This window comes from Vicugna pacos, chromosome 2 (assembly GCF_048564905.1).
Source record: "Vicugna pacos chromosome 2, VicPac4, whole genome shotgun sequence".
Taxonomy (NCBI): Eukaryota; Metazoa; Chordata; class Mammalia; order Artiodactyla; family Camelidae; genus Vicugna; species Vicugna pacos.
Window position 1 is genome coordinate 103,747,953 of NC_132988.1, and position 18,607 is coordinate 103,766,559.

At 36.2% G+C, this 18,607-nt stretch overlaps 1 protein-coding gene across 2 annotated transcripts in view; it reads right to left on the reverse strand.

Moving 5' to 3' along the window:
• Window positions 1-890: 890 nt before the first annotated feature.
• Window positions 891-18,607, reverse strand: part of ANAPC4 (anaphase promoting complex subunit 4) — a 34,737-nt gene continuing 17,020 nt past the window's right edge. For both annotated transcript variants that reach the window (XM_072945574.1, XM_072945580.1), the window contains exons 17-29: window positions 15,641-15,696; window positions 13,191-13,237; window positions 11,935-11,991; window positions 11,542-11,598; window positions 9,583-9,676; window positions 6,149-6,246; window positions 5,521-5,582; window positions 5,403-5,441; window positions 5,205-5,306; window positions 4,316-4,390; window positions 3,158-3,331; window positions 2,353-2,476; window positions 891-1,236 (exon numbers count right to left, since the gene is read on the reverse strand). In XM_072945574.1, the coding sequence (XP_072801675.1) occupies window positions 1,009-1,236; window positions 2,353-2,476; window positions 3,158-3,331; window positions 4,316-4,390; window positions 5,205-5,306; window positions 5,403-5,441; window positions 5,521-5,582; window positions 6,149-6,246; window positions 9,583-9,676; window positions 11,542-11,598; window positions 11,935-11,991; window positions 13,191-13,237; window positions 15,641-15,696 (1,213 nt within the window). In that variant the 3' untranslated portion in view covers window positions 891-1,008. The remainder of the gene's footprint in view (window positions 1,237-2,352; window positions 2,477-3,157; window positions 3,332-4,315; window positions 4,391-5,204; window positions 5,307-5,402; window positions 5,442-5,520; window positions 5,583-6,148; window positions 6,247-9,582; window positions 9,677-11,541; window positions 11,599-11,934; window positions 11,992-13,190; window positions 13,238-15,640; window positions 15,697-18,607) is intronic.

The following is an 18,607-nucleotide window of genomic DNA, read 5'->3' on the forward strand; positions in this document are numbered from 1 at the left end:
GCACCTTCAGCATCTAAAGAGTGATATACCTAAAACCCAGTGTTACAGCTCCCTGTCTTTCCCTGTCTGTGTCCAACAAATGACAGCAATCCTGCAGTTACCCACTTACCTGCGTATAGTGTATCTTCCTGCCTAAAGATATTTAAAGCTTTAAAAAGTGATTTTCTCAACTTATCAGTGAATTGATATTAGAAATTACATATAAAATGGACACTCTTTGAAAGTCACATGACAGCACCACAATACTTTAGGAGTGAGCATGAGGAAGTCAACGGCAGCTCATCTGCACCAGTGCTAAATTATGTTTAGTTGATCATGAGTTGATTTCTCATGTTCCCAAGGAGTCAACCACACAGCCACCGTATGTCCCTGACCAATGCTAACAGAGGAAAAAGACACTTCTAAACACTGCTGACTCAAAGGATTCAGAGCTCAAATACAATTAACAATGAGAAAAGATAATCATACAGGTGTCAAGCAATATTCTTGCTATTTAAATTTTAAAGATAGCATCCATCTTTTGGCTTATTTAGGATTACAGTAAATCAGTATAATTTATTTGGAAAACAAAATTTTCAAAGCATTCTAGAGATCTAAAATGAACTAGGAGAAGATGGAAAATAGGAAGAAATGTTCTCTGCATTTAAAGAATACTAAATGCATCAAAAGTTCCCGTGATGAATGACTATCTAACTATAATTTCTTCTTGATATAGGAATGATTCCTGATATCTATCTTTTGACAGAAAGACTGAACTTTTTCTTCATATTCAATTTATATTTTCTTTAAACACTAGTTCTGCAAACAGTATTAAAAAGAAGTTTTAGCAAAGAGAAAGTCTATCACAGTGGCTATCCCACTGAGAGACGATGAAGCAGAATTTGAAAAAATAAAATTTGCAGTTTATTTCTGCTTATTTCACAAAGAAAATTAAGTGATTCAACACATCTCAGTCCACCTCCTATGTCCTTTCTGACATAAGACATAACAAAATAACAGCAAGCTAGATCATGAGTCTAGCTCTGGGTCAACTTTCTCCACCTTAATGACCATCTCTGGAGCTAAAGCAGCAGTACCAGCTTGCTGGTTCTCTGCTTCGGACTCAGACAACACTTCTTCCTTTATTTTTACAGGCTTATTACCGGCCTCCTCCTCTTCATCTGAAGACTCATCAAGCTCCCATTCATCGTCTATGTCCATCTCAAATACTCTCACATGACGGAGGTTCGAGCTTAACTAAAGAAAAGGCCAAATAAAGAAATTAAAATTAAAAATTTTAAAAATATTAAAAATAAAATTAAATTAGAGAAGAGATCTCCTTACTTAAATCTCGATCTTAAAAATGAGATAACTATGGCTGAGTAGTATCAGCCATATCAAAAAGTCATCAAACTAACTACATAATTATAAACATTTGGTTATCACATCATTACATCATGAGCTATATTCGATAAAAAAATGAAACATAAAAAAGACATTTCAGAAATGTCCAACAGATGAGTGGATAAAGAAGATGTGGTATATTTATACAGTGGAATACTACTCAGCCATAAAAACCGACAACATAATGCCATTTGCAGCAACATGGATGCTCCCAGAGAATGTCATTCTAAGTGAAGTAAGCCAGAAAGAGAAAGAAAAATACCGTATGAGATCGCTCATATGTGGAATCTAAAAAACAAAAAGAAAAACAAACAAACAAACAAAAACAAAGCATAAATACAGGACAGAAATAGACTCACAGACAGAGAATACAGACTTGTGGTTACCAGGGGGGTAGAGGGTGGGAAGGGATAGACTGGGATTTCAAAATTGTAGAATAGATAAACAAGATTACACTGTATAGCACAGGGAAATATACACAAAATGTTATGATAAATCACAGAGAAAAAAATGTGACAATGAGTGTGTATATGTCCATGAATGACTGAAAAATTGTGCTGAACACTGGAATTTGACACAACATTGTAAAATGATTATAAATCAATAAAAAATGTTAAAAAGGAAAAAAATGAGATAACTATTATAAAAAATTAGAAATCAGAAATCAAAGCAAAGAGTGGGTTTATAGGAAAGTTACATTCCCATCAATTTACAACAGTCACTAAATCAGGCTTTCATTTTGTATAAAAGGATCTCCACATACAGTGACAATCACATGATTATTAAAATCTAAAACTATTATTAATTACTGAATAAGCTTTCTCAGAACAAGAGAACTAAACAGCTAAGGCCACTACATGCTCATGATCAATAAATGCTTTACATCACAAAATGTTTACACTGAGAGGACCTTAGAGATCCTAAGTCACTTCCTTCTGTTACTCTTGGTAACAATCTGTAAATACTTACCACACAGGACACTTTTCGAAAACCATTCCCAGCCACATACTGTGCTTTCATACTTTCCAGTAACCTCCAGTGCTTCTCGAAATGCATGGTACGTGTGGGAATAGCACTACACTGCTCATCTAGCCTAGAGAGGGAAGAAAACGAACCCAGGCGTGAAATGGGGCTCTGCTGCCCAGCTTCCTAGGGGTGGTATCAGGGTTTGATTTCTATCAATATTCCCACTTCCAACATATCTACCAGCCACTCTATTAAAAAGCTGTGTCACTATATTCTATGAAAATACTGCAATTCCAAATATCTTATTAAGGCAGGAAACTTACTTAGCTTTCTGAGTACATGGACACATTTTAAATTAGAGAAGAGATCTCCTTACTTAAATCTCGATCTAAAGCCATCTTTTGGAATTGACCATGTATCCTCCACATGGTCTTAATCCTTAAGACCTTACCTAGGTCTTAATCCTAAAAGGAAAACACTAAAGGCAAATCTAAAATAATTCCACTACAAACTGAGATTAAAGCTACCCTTGAAAATAGAACAGAAGTTCCATTCTCCACTCTAAATAATTCCCCACCTTGCTCCAGCAAATAATTCTTCATTTACTAATAATAATGAACAAAAGTACAGAAGAACTGTTGAAGCCAGTAATTTTTCAGTTAAAAAATAGGAGTGTTTCTGTTCAGCTGACTTTATGATTATCCCTAGTAACCATTATCTATCATATCTAAAGAACTAGAATATACAAGATATATAAAAAAAAAATTTAACTGTTCTACCAGAAAGACCACCTTACAGAGTTAGTTACCTTGTAGAGTAAGTCCCAGTGAATTGATATTCTGCAGAATCTTCACTGTTATACACTAAAGACAATGGCAGCTGGACCAAGAGTCTGTCTCTTCCTTCACGTCCTACAGTGTCTTTAAGAACTACTGTTACAGTTTCATCATCATAAAACTGTGCATCTAAACAACTGTAGGTGCTAGAATTAAAATAAATTTTGTTATATCAAAGATGTTATGACTGAGAAAATACAGCATATGTAACATTATACTGATACCAGGCAGAGAAAACTGACAATAAAAATAGCAAGTGACAGTCTACATGGTAACATTTAAAATATATCATTAGTTTACACTGAAGTCACAGTTACCTGTTGTACTGATTATACACAAACATAACTAGGCCCTGAAAATAGGGAAACATGAAAAGAAAAAACATCTGGGAAGCTGGCTCACAGTTCCAGAAAACCTGTGACCTCAACGGTCAGGACTTAAGCCTGTGGAAATTCCATGAATAACACCATATATATATTGAGTAAACAGAGTTAACCAGAATGAAAAGTAAACATAAGATCTACATATGAAAAGACACAACAACTTCAAAGACACTATCATAAAAAACTTCCTTTATGTTGGGAAAAGAGTGAGAAAAAGGTCTGTCTAGGATTAGTGTCAGCTCTTTCCCCTGCAAAGCCTCAGGATAACAGAGGTATTGTTACCCTTTGTGCCCTAAGAAAACCCCACAGCAGTGAGAAGGACACCACCTCACATCTCTGTTGGTCATAATGACACCGTCAGCCATCTGCCCCATGGAATTATATTACTGTCTTAGCAGACAGAGAGCTCAGAAGTATTAATTATGGGAAATCACACTACTTAAATTCCTGCAGGGCAGTAAGGTTCTATTCAACTGTAAGTCAAATCATCCTCTAAGTAACCAACCCAGCCCCACATGGCGCAAGTGACAAAGGCCTGCTAAGAATATCATCACTGTAACTGAGGCTAACCATATTCCTGTAATTGTATTTACTATATATACATCTCATCCAAACAAGATTCAAGCTTTACCTTCTTATATGAAAATGAATGTATGTATATGTATGACTGAAACATTATGCTGTACACCAGAAATTGACACATTGTAAACTGACTTTACCTCAATTAAAAAAAAAAAAAAGATTTACCTTCTTCTTACTTTTTCAGTTGTGGCGTATGTGAAGCTCCCAAATTTAATAGCAATAAGTCCATTACTTACAGATCTTGAAGAAAGAAGAGGGGGGAAAAAAGAGACTTTGTGGATCAACTTGGATAGGCAATAATCTAAATATGCTTGAAAGAACATGGTGGTCAGTGATGTACATTTCCCTAATCACCAAATCCCAGGCCAAAATACCATTACACTCACTCCAGAATTATGATAATTAATTTAAACCGCTGATGGATAAACCTAACATCAAAATTACAAATTGGTTTAAAATCTTAGTCACCAAAGTAGCAAAATACCTTACAAAATGAGGATGTCTGGGACCACCAAATTATTTCCCTTTGGCTACATCTTGGTATCAAAAATTTCCTTCAAATTTAGATTTAAAAGTATTTAAGATACTAGTAACATTTTGAATATGATTCATCCTTAAGAATTTTTACTTGGATTCTCAAAAAAAGTCTCTATCGGCCAGGCCTCTTTCTTAATGAAAGGCATACTTAACCTGAGGTAAAAACTCTTTCTGTAAGGAACCCAAAATGCAGTTTTGAACTTCCACAAATTCATGAGATATAATCCTGAGTTTTTGCTGTTATATTTTTCCTAACTCTAAAATAAAAAAAAATTCTACATGTAATAGCTATTCACCAATACAAAAATAATCTAGAATTAGAATGGATCGTGTATCTTCCTAATTTGGTAATATCATCTTAATAATGTGAAAACTGAGACTAAGAACAGTTAACAAGCCTAGAGTCATAAAGGAACTTAAGTAAAACCTAAAATGTAGGGGAGGGAAGCTATATGTTTTATTATTAAAAAATAATAAAATCTTATCTCTTTGATTCAAACTTCAGATTAATACTTACTGGGAAATATCAGTATGTCTTCTTAAGATGCACATCTTATAAAGTGAATCTTCTAAAATGGTAAAAATAAGATAATGTAGATTTGACGTTTTATTATTCCACCTAAGGAAAAAAATTAATGTCAAAACATGATATTTAGCTATCAATGCATGGAACAAAACTGTACTGTTCATGAGATGGGGAGAAACACACACTTACAGAAAAGGAAATTTGAACAGTCTACGTGTAGAGTCCTCACTAAAACAAAAGAAAAAAAAAGTAAGAAAAATTTTAATTGGCTGCTAATTTATACCACCCAAAAGGTAAACAGAATTACCTTCTAGCATCTCTATATAATGGAATACATATTGCTTGATTCATCGATTTTCCAATTACATCCTAAACAAGATTTTAAAATATAATTAAAGCATGTACATACACACAAATAAATACTCCACAGAAACTGACTCATCATCATTATTTAAGTCTAGTAAAAATCATCTATATCACCAAACTTTCACCTAAGAAACTTTAACGACAGTCACGACAGTAAGGAAGAGAGAAAATTCTGAGCTGAAAAGGACCTTGGAGACAAGCGATGGCAGGTTAAAAACTACCTCTTCTGGTCTCACAGCATCAATTGTCCACTTTTTGGTAGTAAACAGACACATCAGCTCTGTAACTAAGACCATTTATAATAAATTTGTTCTGGGGACAAATAAAATACTAAAAGATGCCAACACTTTCAATAACCTGTATTTATTTTTTAATTTATATAAGAAATGATCAGTAAGAGGAACTATTAGGGTGAACCTTATGAAACTGCCATTTTTGTCAGTCAAAACAGTTGAATATCAGCATTCTGATATGGTTCATCTTAACAACTAAGATCGTTTACGTAAGTGAGCCACATATTGTAGGTATTCTTGCTCCTACACAAAAACATGCATTTCTTTCAAACTTACTGCTGGCTTTTGCAAGCACTGATCAATAATGTTCTCCATCCGCCTTTTCACAAAATGCAATGATTTTCGAGGATAATAAGGAAACAGCAAAGGACTTTCTGGTTTCAAACAAAAACAAACAAAAACCAAAAAAAGCTATAACAAACCAGGCAATTAGGAGAAAGCAGTCTACTCCTAGAGCCAGCCCACACAGCTTATCTGACGGTGGAATTCTCCCTGGCCACTACAATATACCTTCATACGACCTCATTAAAAATGACCATGCCTCTGTCTTTCATCATCCCCTGCTGCCAGCCCACTGAAAACCACCACACTTACTACAAGCTGAGTCCCAGCAGCTTATTATTCTGTATTTTACTTTTCCCACCAAAATCCAACAGTGTACTTCTGTTGGCTGTAAGAAGAAAGGGATGATCTGGGAATCATAAGACATATAATGAAACAGAGTTCATTTCTCTCTGTTCTTTGCCAGAGTGGAGTAAAAGCAGCAACCCAGTATTGTTTTCGGAAGACTATGGCAGTGAAAACAGAAAGGACAAGAAACAGGTACCATGAAAATAAGCTCTTTACTTTTGAAAAGGCTACTTTATCAATAGACAGTAATACATAATTTGTCATTTAGTGACAAAGTATACTAGGTTCTTTTTCTTTCTGTTATTTCTATTGTTCACAACAGCTGTATAAAGTAGGCATCATTCTCTCTATTTTTATCGATTAAAAAAAAAATGAGGCTTAGGAGGTTTAGGCAATTGGCCAGCATGAATGACTATGAATCTAGACCTATGAACCAAATGCAAGTCCAACTCCCAAGCCCACCGTCTTCCGCTGTGCTCTGTAGGCCCTTCTCGCAGCACCTCATGGCTCAGCTATGCTGGATAAAAGCAATTTTAATCATGCTAACATTTTAAGCTCCCAACAGGTGTCATACACTGTGGTTTCATAGAAGATAGTTTGGTCTTTGTCCCCAGTTCCTGACCCAGAGCTCCTTAAAACTCTTGGAATTTCCTGAGTGACAAGGATGATAAGGGTAACCTCTGTTTTAATGAGGCCCCTAGACAGCTTCAGGATGGGCGCTGGTCCCATGAAGACCAACCCTTGTTATTAGAAGCTTGGAACTTTCAGCCCGACCCACCAAGCTCCAGGTAGGGATTCTCTCTCCTGGAGTTGATTCTAGTTTCCAACAGTCAGTGAGTTAATCATGTCTACATAATGAAAACTCCATTAAAAAAAAAAAAACATAACCAACAGATCCCAAGGCCTCCGGGTGGAGGAACGCATTAAGGTGCTGGGAGGGCAGTGGGCTGGAGAAGAGATGGACACCCCAGGCATCCCCCATATCTTGCCCTATGCATCTCTTCTACTTTGCTATTCCTAAGTTGTATCCTTTATAATAAACCAGTAAATGTAAGTTAAGTGTTTCTGAGTTTTGTGAGCCATTTTAGCAAATTATTAAACCTAAAGGGGGGGGGGTTGGGGAACCCCCAACTTTGTAGCCAAGTGAGACAGAAATGTGGGTAAACTGGGGACGTGATAGTCGTGACTGAACTCTGAAGTGGGGGCAGTCTTGTGGGATTCTAAGTAATTAAACCCCGTGGAGTCGGGTGCTAACGCTGCATAGTTAGTGTCAGAACTGACTTGTAGGACACCTAACTGGTGTCAAAACTGGTCTCACTCAGAAGGAAAAACCCTCTCATTTTGGTGTCAGATGTGTTTTGAGTAAAAACAGCTCAGACGCATACTGACTGCTTACATGTTATGTGCCAGACACTACCCTACATGCTTTATCTAGATTAATTTATTCAATCTTCACAGCAGCTGTGTAGGGGAGACACTATTATCATCCTCCTTTTACAGATGAGAAAACTGGGGCACACAGAGGCCATCCAACGTGCCCTTGGCCCCACCAGCAGGAAGCAGCAGAGCACGACTCCAGCCCAGGCAGCCCAGCTGCCAGCGCACCCACCTTTGCCCACATACCACACAGACTCTCACGTCCCCCGAGAAGGCACGTGCATTTAAGTATTTAGCACTTGACTTCTGCAAATTGCTAGAAAGACATTTTATTAAAGTTTCTTAATAGTTTCATAATGATAGTCAGTTTTGCTTCATACTAGACTAAGAAACTGGGAGATTAATGAGCTTGTCCAAATTCACATACTAGAAAAATCTTAAGTATTTAAGAGATGGAATTAATCTAAAGTGAATCTTAGTTAAACATGAGGCCTGTAACTAAGATTAGGTCTTTCTATTCAGCCACAGATGATGTGGGGAGAAAAATGGGTAGATCTATTTTTAGCCCAAAGTTCCCAGGGTAGGTATTATGCCCGATGCAGTGACAGGGTCCAGGTGCCACCACTCCTGGCACACTGCCGTCAGCCCTCCCCAGGCATCCTTCCTTACTCTTTGGTCATCCTGATCAAATACAGTGAGTGAGTTGAGTCAGCTGTACTTTTATTCTCCCTCCATTCAACAGCTAACCTACATCAATACTTCTCTCTAGTGATCCTAAGACTCTGAAGCAATATAAAATATGTTCTGCTGTGAAGAAGAATTTGGACTTCTAGGCTAAAACAAAAGAGCAATAAGCAAACTCCTGGGCCTGAGAATTCTCTGCCTCCCCCTTCATTCACTCATTCAGCTTGAACAGCAACCAGAGAGAAGCAGAGTCCAGTAAAAAACTCAGGCTCTGAAGTTAGCAGAATCCTAACTCTGTAGCTTACTAGCTTCTACCATCTTGCACCTTCTCTAACTTTCAGTTTCCTCACTAGCAAAATGAGGAAAACAAGTATCAACTCCACAGGTTCCTGGGAGGATTCAAGGAGGTGATCATGCATGTCTAAGAAACAGCTAAACTGTGGTCGGATGATTTTGAGAAAGCAAAGAAATAACTGCTTTAAAAACATTTTCATCTAAAATGGAGAAGTTCTGACATATTTAATTAATGGTTACTATTTTGAGCTGCATCCCACTAATGTTGGCTAAATAAAGTCTATATCAACATCCTAGAAAACGAAAGGTATAACAAGCAAACAAACAAAAAAATACAACCTCAGGAGCACACAGCCATGCATTATTACTGTAACAGAGTTATAAGCACTATATATTCTTTAAAGTTAATAAATTGGAACTGGCAAAATAGACTCCTCTGACTAATAGTCTCTACAGTTTTCTTCCCAATATTCTATTTTTTATAGGTTGCAAAACAGACAGTACAATACTTAAAATAAGCAATGTTACTACATCACAGTTAACAACAGCATTTTTGATCATGGTAATGTCATACACTTATTATTTTACTGTTTCTCTAATCAAATAAAATGAACACAAAAGATAAATCTAAAGAACTTAGTTAAGTATTCAGCAAGCACACTTGCTGATGTACTGGTTTCAAATAAATATAAACATGGCCACAATCCACTTGGTTCATGAAATACCTTTAAGGTGGCTGCTGTTTTGAAGAAAGTCATACCACTGGTTCCCTTCTGTGTTAGGGGGGGACACAAGATCATCATCTTCATCTTTCAGATACTAGAAATACAGAATTAAAAATTTAAGTTTAGTACACCAAAGAATTAGGCTCCAAAATTGTTTATAATTAAGCGATTCTACTTAAGTTTATTTTGTTGTACTGCCAAGTGCAGTAAACTACATTACTCTGTGAGATGACCAAAATTTGTTAAATGCCAAGCAACTGAACAAGCGGCAAACTACTACTAAAAGATTACAATACTGTAGATGTAGAGACCATAAACTGTGCTTAAATTTCATGTTCTATTTTTCATGAAGCACATTTTAAACTTACTATATGTAAGTTTATAAATTAATTTGAAAAGTATCAACTGTCAATCTACTTTATGGCAGTAGTTCTTAAAGCTACTCTGATAGTCTACAAGATGCTTTCAGAGATCCATGAGCTCATTACTATTTTTATAATAGTACCAGGATGTTATTTGCTCTTTTCACTGTAATGACATCTGCACTGATGGTCAAAAGCACAGGTCAGGAAAACTGCTGGCACTGTCACCAAGAGTCAAAGTAGTGGCCCCAAACCACAGTCACTGTATTCCTTTTTGCCACAAACAGTTTCACTAATCTCTGATGAGACTATTAAAATTATTAATTTTATCAAAAAATCTACAAAATCTTTTCAATATTCTGAGTGACAGAACTGGGAAGTATAAATAAAGCACTCTTGCTGCATACCAAAGCATGACAGTTATCATGAGGAAAAACATTTATGAAAATGTAGTTGTGAGTCAAGCCAGGCACTTCTTTGTTGTTAATGGAATTCCATTTTTACTCAAAAGAATGACTGGCAGACTAATTATGATTATTCATTCTTGGGTATTTGGCAGATATTTTCTTGAATAAGTAAAATGAGCCTGTCACTTTAAGCAAAACAACTGACAGTACTTGCTGCCAAAGATAAAATTTAAACATTCAAGCAAAAATTAAAATTTTGAAAAACCTGTACCTGCTACTGTGTGCTCGGCAGCCTCACTGTAGTTAAAGATTGTCTGATGAGACCGGAGATGATATGAATGGAATCTGACTTTTGGATAATGTATGAAGAAAGGTGTCAGCACATGGAAGATCTTCGTAATTCAGTGAATATTTTCCAAATGACCAATACGTGATATTACAAAATCATGCATGGGGTGAAACATCCAAAGTGAAGGTAGATGAATGAATTTTAATGTATCAGAATATGAAAAGTCCACTGATGCAATTTAGATTACACACTGAAACTAACATAAGATACTATCATCTGTCAGAATTTGGTGTTGTATCAAAGAATATTCACAATTATCGAAAAAGCTATTAAAATACTTCTCCCTCTCCAACTACATACCTATGTGAAACCAGACTTTCTTTATATACATTAACCAGAACAATATATCACAACATATCAAATACAGAAGTATGAGAATATAGGTGCCTTTGCTTAAGCCAAACATCAAAGAGATCTGCAAAACTATAAAACAATGTCACTCTTCACTTTGTTTTGTGAAATGTTACTTTTCATTAAAAATATTTATATTTGCATGTAATAGAAAGTAGGTTTGTTGTTTTTAAGTGAATTAAGAAATAAATAATTCTTTATTCTGTTTAATTTCTAATACTTAATAATGTCTATTATTGATAGATACAACCCACATAAATGCTCTCTGAAGCCCTCAATAATTTTGAGAATGTAACAGGGTTCTGAGACCAGTAAGTTTAAAAACTGCTACTCTTTGGTTATTTTACTAAAAGGGCAGGGCTACTATATAATTTGCCATTAAATTACTTTCAAAAAGTTTTCTATAATAAACACTAACACTGCTAAAGTTTTAAAATTAGCTTTCTAAAAATAAAATAATTAGTAACTAAGTTCAATCCAGAGCTCATACCTGACCAACTTTTTCAACGTTGAAGTATTTTCCTTTTCGATTATAAAGGTCTGGAGCCTAGAAAGAATAAATAGAGTTTAATTCTTAAGTCAACTCATCAAAGAAAAAAAATCTTGTATTTAAATCAAAAGCTCCATTTTTTTAAGAAAGCTGTTGGTGGCAGATACTCTTTTCTTTTCTGGATGGTAAGACATACATACAACCAAAAGGTCAATTTATATACCTTGCATTTAATAAACAAGTACTGCCATTAATTAGTTTAATAGTTTAAAAAGCATATATAATTGCTTAGAATGCCAATTAAATTGTACTAAATTCAATTATTTCTTACCATTACTGGGATTAATTGTAATTTTTTTTTAAAAAAGCACTATATAAATATCAATTTCCTACCTCATTGAAATGTTCAGTAAGAAATTCAGCAACAAATGTGATATCTTTTTGAGTCATCTATCAAAACCAAAAGGAACAAAAAGAAAACAAATCACCATAAAAGAAATCCTCCCAATAAAATATTATGTAATAAAAAACGTGACTTTTAAAACTATCTACTAAAAGCCACAGGACAAGCAGGCAAAGTTCCTTCAAAGAAAATGTCAATAGAAATTCAAATTAGGCAACTCTGAAAATATGAAATCCCAGGCTCTGAGAAGCACATAATTAAATCCTTTAAACCCATTTTCCAATCAGTGAATTCAATAGCTACAGAACGCCTTATGGCCTAAAGCTGTTTATTATTTTATGCCTTATACTAAGACTATGTGTGAGGAGTCCCTCCTTTGGGAGGAGGGGACTGTCATCCAGATAAACAGCTACAACCTGAATTAAGGGCTGTAACCCAACAGCATTGCTTGCTTCGGTATTGGCCTCTGCTTCTTTCGATGATCCTGCCTTCTCCCTGCCCCAGTTCAGCCCTCAAAAAATTACACGTTGAAGTTTCTCCCAACAACTAACATATTGTATCTTCCAAAATAAAGCTAAGATTGATGTCAGAGACACAGGTAATATGAACTTCTGGGTTTGCAAGGCCAGTCATTCACAGCACAAAAGATCTACTTCATATAAGAGCTGTGATCCCTAACTCATCTGGTCCACCAAGGCTAATTTTAATGCTCCTCATTTTTTCAGGCTTGAAATTACCCATTCTATCTGAATCAGACAGTTTGGGCAGGGGTGAGGTTGAGTGAGCAGCAGGAAACCAATGGGAATTTTCCCCTATTCTGTAAGATCTTCCTAGAAGGTGACTCCACTGCTACTTGTAACAGTTCTTACAGTCAGAAAGAAACTGGTGCTTACTAGATGTCAGCGTAGGCACTAATATCCAAGAATCAGATTTCCAAGGAAAATAAAAAGCATTTAGGATTTAAGGATGTTTAAGTAAAGAATCCAAACACCTTATGTTATATAGATTATAAAATCTTACACAAACATGAAAACAACAAATTTAGGTAGCCATAATAAAGTTATTCTGTGAGATTAAAAAAAAATCAAACATGCAAATTTTTAAAAAAAAAAGGCTTACTAGGATTTGTCTTGTGTCTAGAGCCTAATATCCTGTTAACTAATAATTGCATTAGACTACCAAGATGATCAGCAAAGCTGAGCTCAAGCAGGGCAATATAAACAGCAAAAATACTACTATATACTACCTTATTCAGCTCAGGAAGTACGTGGTCTTCTGTCATTCTCAACATTGCTGGAAACACAAATTTTAAAATTATCTTTAAAGGGAAACTACAAACATAATTTTAATTATAGATGCATTCCGAAGACTAAATGTATCTCACTGGACTAAATTTTCCATTTTTCAACAGCTTCTTTTCACCAAGGAAACATTTTTCTTCTCAAGGGTGAAGAATTCAAATTTGATTCATATTTTCAGGTTCAAAATGCTTGGTCTAGCCATCTTAGGAAACTATTATTTTTCATTTTCTCAATTCAACCCATTGCCACTCCAGACAAAGAAATCTAACTGCTGCCTTGGGCTAAGGCTACACGTGCAGGGATTCCTCCTAATCTGGTGGTGTTTCTTCTCTTAAAATGTGTAAGCAATTTTTTCTTCTGAGAGCCTTAGAATACCAAATAAATGCGTTTCTCTCTCTTTGACTTTTTTGCTACATGAAGATATTTGCACTAAGATTTATATGTGTAGACACACACTCACATATGTCCATATACATATTTATACACTTCCTTTAATATCTGTGGTTGACTCTTTTTGTCCTTTGCTAGGGTTGTCTTCATCAATACTGTGTTTTCTATACATATTACATTCACCGAAGTCAAGAAGTATGCTGCGTGTGCTTTTGCATAGTGTTTGACCATGCTTATGCTTGGTCAGGAAGAAGTATGTTGGACATGCTTCTGCAAATACGGATTATTTTAAGAAATAGTTTTTAACCCTAACTTCCAAATGATCTAAAAAATCAGCCATAATCTAGTTCCACACATTCATCTATCCATCCAAAAACTACTTATTGAGCGTAATACAGGTACCAGGGACACAGCAGTATAAAAGCAGTCCTGCCTTCACAGAGCCTGCATTTTAAGAAAGAGCAAACCAAGGTCAGAGTGCCAACTAGTGGCAGGGCCTGACTGCAGTGAGGTCTCCAGTTCTCCAATCCACTGTGCTTTCTACAATGCTCTAAGGATGAGGGCTGTCTTCTAATCCAGCTTCTTATTACAGTTAGGACATGCAATAAGAATATAAATTGCCCGATTACTCCAGTAATTGTAAGTAAAACCAAGCTACTACTTCTGTAAAAGAAAATCACTTCTAAGGTTTCATTTAGTTTTAATATTGTAATTTGTTCTAATTAACTCTGATATTAAACGGACTGGCCTGATAAACACTTTGGCTCCCCATTCTGGCTAGTGTTGGTATGGTTTTGAGAAAAATCTAAGAATTTTAAATGTTAACATCTGCAGATCGCATTTTTTAAAAATTAAAACAATTATATTAGGCTAACAAATATACAGTCTTTTTTTAAAAATCTCAAATATAAGATTTGGGCATTTGTTTAAGGGATGTTAGCATATTACAGGTAATTCAATTTTACTCTTTAGAATTTTAACAAATATGGGATAAATTCCATTAACAACTAAATTTTGCATATGTTGGAGGGAAATGTACGCTAAATTATTTCAAAGATATTGAGGGGTCACAAAAATAGTAGTAAAAATGTGCCCAAATAAAATATGCAAGCCCTGTAGGGTGAGCAGAAAAGTGTTTAATATCAACTCAACAACTGTTTTTGTTTTTGGCGAGGGGTGTCATTAGATTTATTTTATTTATTTTTACTGAAGTACTGGGGATTGAACTCAGGGCCTCATGCATGCTAACATGCGCTCTGCCACTGAGCTATACCCTCCCCAATAGCTATTTGTTAATTACCAAAAATGCAAAGATACTGTGGAGACATAAAGAAAGGCCAGAAATCGTCTGCATTCCACTTAGCTCAGGCATCACTGTCCACTATAAGTGATAATGGAGATGTCCTAGTTTTGTGCTGTCCAACATGGCAGCCACAAACCACATGTGGCTAGCGTGACTATCCTTAGGCATATAATTATATATAATTTCCACTAATTTAAATAGCCACACATGGCCAGTAGCTACCGTAGTGGATGGCACAGATCTAGAGACAGAAGACCAAAGTCTAAGACAGGAGTTAAGTTATTCAAGGGCAGAGGCTATGTCTTATTTTTTTCTCCTCCCCTTGTCCTCCAAATGTAACACCTAACAGTGACTAATACAAAGTAGAGATTAAAAAATGTTATCTTAACTGAAGGAGACATTATAAGGTAAAAAAGGATTAATTATCAGTGAGTGATAGAGACAATCAATGCTAGAAATTATATTTACAGGGGATGGAGATGGGTGGGTGTAGACAAGAAATAAGACTGGCCATGTGTTGAAAACTGAAACTGGGTAGAGGGTAGAAGAGGGCAGAACTGGGGAGAGGGTCATTTATACTATTTTCTCTACTTCTGTAGGCATTTAAAATTTTTATAGAATAACTGAAATATTCTAAATTGATACTCTCACAATTTTTTAAAAAATATTAAAAAAAAAGAATGTTTCATTCAATTAACTTACCCACATACAGCCACCGAAAAAATGCTTTGAAGTTTTTCATACTGCTATCTATAACTCTAAAAGATAAAAATAAAAGAAATCAGAAGTGAAATTATTACATGGGGCTCAGGTATCATTGTTCAATTGTTGTGGAATGTAGTAATCCTTACTGTTCTATTATATCCCATCTGGATGACATTTAAGCCTTTAGAACAGATTTTACAAATCAAACACAAACCTAAAAATAGAACTTCAAAAGAGCAAATCCTGATTCTTTTCAAAAATAAAGCAGATAACTCAGATTCTAACTGATTATAACACCCTTGACACAAACTGTGTAATAGTCTTTCCTAGCATTCAGTAAAGCATGAAACCCTTTTCTAGCTTTGGAAATTAAAAAAAAAAAAAAGAACAGAAGAAAACAGCTTTCAGCATTACCCTCAGTTTAAAAAAGTACTCACTGATCAGTAAGAAGAAAAAAACATCAACCACAATAGAAAATCATTATTATAAATCTGTACTATGTCACTATCACTATGTCTTATATCAAAAGACATTATTTTTGGAAGATGATTCTTTTATCCTACAATAACAGACCTCAAAAATTGAATTTCCTTGGGCTTTACACAAATGCACCCCCAAAATTAAATGTTATAAGTGGAAGTCATCTTCATTTTGATGAAACTGTTTCTGAATATAGAGATATATATCATTTTATAAAAAAATCTCTGTAAGCTCCCATTTGTTAAGATAATTATTCTAAGCAAATAATACGTGCACTTTTTGCCCCTAAATCTCAAAGTTCCTTTAAAGCATTAAGTCTCATAATACTGCTGGAGAAGTAGGTCAGTATCATTAACCTGTCTGTATACAGTGAAACACTTGACATAAAAGACTCTGACATCTCTTGTGTTACCAAACACTATGATCAAAACTCTTGCAGCAAAAATGAAACAAAGGAAAAAGGTTCCTTTCTGCCTTTCCTAATCAATACTCGCACCCCAACCCCAGGCAACCACTGATCTGCTGATCTGTTATAGGCTAACATCAAAACTCTCACTGCCTCAGTTTCTCCATTATAACCTAAAATAACACTATATTCTACTTATCTCAAAGGATCAAGAAGTTAAATCATCTACCTTTCATTCATATTAAAAGGTGATCATAGACAGTTTAATATTTTGTGTTTACTGCCTGCAAATATGGTGAACCAAAAAATAATTCAACATACAGGAAAAGTAATGTCATTTCTCCTCCCATTTTGTCCTTTGAACATATCTATAATAAGCTCTACCTTCTAAAACCTCATTAAAATGATGGTGGATTGGTGGGGAGGGTGTATGTGTTATCAACTCACACAGAGAAAGAGGACAAGAGATAAAAATTAAAACAAATTTCAGAAATGTCAGAAGCCAACAGAAGACTTGTGAAGCTCAATAGAGGCGGCCACGTGGCAGGCAGTGAAGAGGGCAGCAAGGCGTCATCTGCCCTGCAGAACCCGGGGGCACTCAGTCCTCAGAAACGTCAAGTTCAACAGAAGACATCAGGATGATTTGTGGGGCTGAACAAAGGAGGACAAACCGAAATACAGAGTAGCCAAAATGTTCTGTCCAAAACAAATGAACACCTGGGCATTTACTACCTTCCACACTGAAAAAGAGTTCTTCAAAGAAGCTGAATAAACTGGGATGAGCTGAGGCAGATCTGGGCGGGCCCTGGCTGCCCAAGCACAGGCCCGCCTGTTCTGGCACCCGTGCTGCCTTTGGGCTGCCCCTGCACCCAGCAATTGCAAGCAACTTTAAATTGCCTAACGAATAAATATAAGCAATGAGGCACCAGGTATTCAAAGCAAACTTGCAACAATAGACCAGTATAAACAGTAAAGTGACACATGAAGAGGAGATCATTCAGGGAGCAACAGAGATTTTTTAAAAAATCCAATTAACATCCTTAGAGAGCTGTGAGATGTCATCCACAAAGCAAGAGCAGAGCTTTGAAAAATGATTCAATAAACAGGAAAACACTTTTAGAAATTAAAAGACAGAACTACCATAATAGAAAATTCAATAGCATGGCTCAGGTCAACGACCTCGTCCTGCATCCCACCTTGGCTGCTAATTCCAAAGTTCACACCCTAGACCGTCATTACCAACCTGAACTTCCTAAATCTCAATTTCAAGCATCCTACTCGCTGGCAACCATCAACTATCTTTCTAGTGACTTCTCTCCAGTGGCCCAACATTTGTCCCACCAAGGCTACCGTCTACTGGTTCCACCACCTTTCACTGTCTCTCACCCACTCCCTGTTCTCACTTCCCTCCTAAACCAGTACAGACTTGAGGTTTATCATTTTAATCATGTCCCTGCTTCAATTTCTTGCCTCCCTTTTACTTCCTTTTTACTCATCAAGGCTAGTAAATCAAACTGCTCACCTATCCCGTGCTCCCAGTTAAGCAGGGTAAGCAGCTGACCCTGACAGGAGAAAACCACACTACCATGCTGGCTGGTCTCACTTTAACGCTCCCATGAACGCTCACCAAGTGGCCCTTAGCACTACCCGCAATCCTCCTGCTCCATTAGCCCATTCACCCTCCTACTGTCCTGGACAACTGGCTCATAGCTCTTCCTTACTCTTTGTTTTTGGGGTTTTTTTTTTGAGCGGGGTAACTAGGTTTGTTTGTTTGCGTATTTTAATGGAGGTACTGGGGACTGAACCCAGGACCTTTGTGCATGCTCAGCATGCACTCTACCACCGAGCTATACCCTACCGCTGCTCTTCCTTACTCTTGAAGTTCAACACCACCTCCCATTCTTACCTTCAGTTGATGACAGAACATTTCCTGTTTCCATTAAGATAATAAAAACAACAGAAGTGAACATCCCCAAGCCCCCGTCTGCTCATACACGGATGACCCTTTACTCAGCCATGTCCCTTGTAACTGTGGAGGAACTATTTCCCTAGCCCCTTCCCTGACACACTAAGTCCCA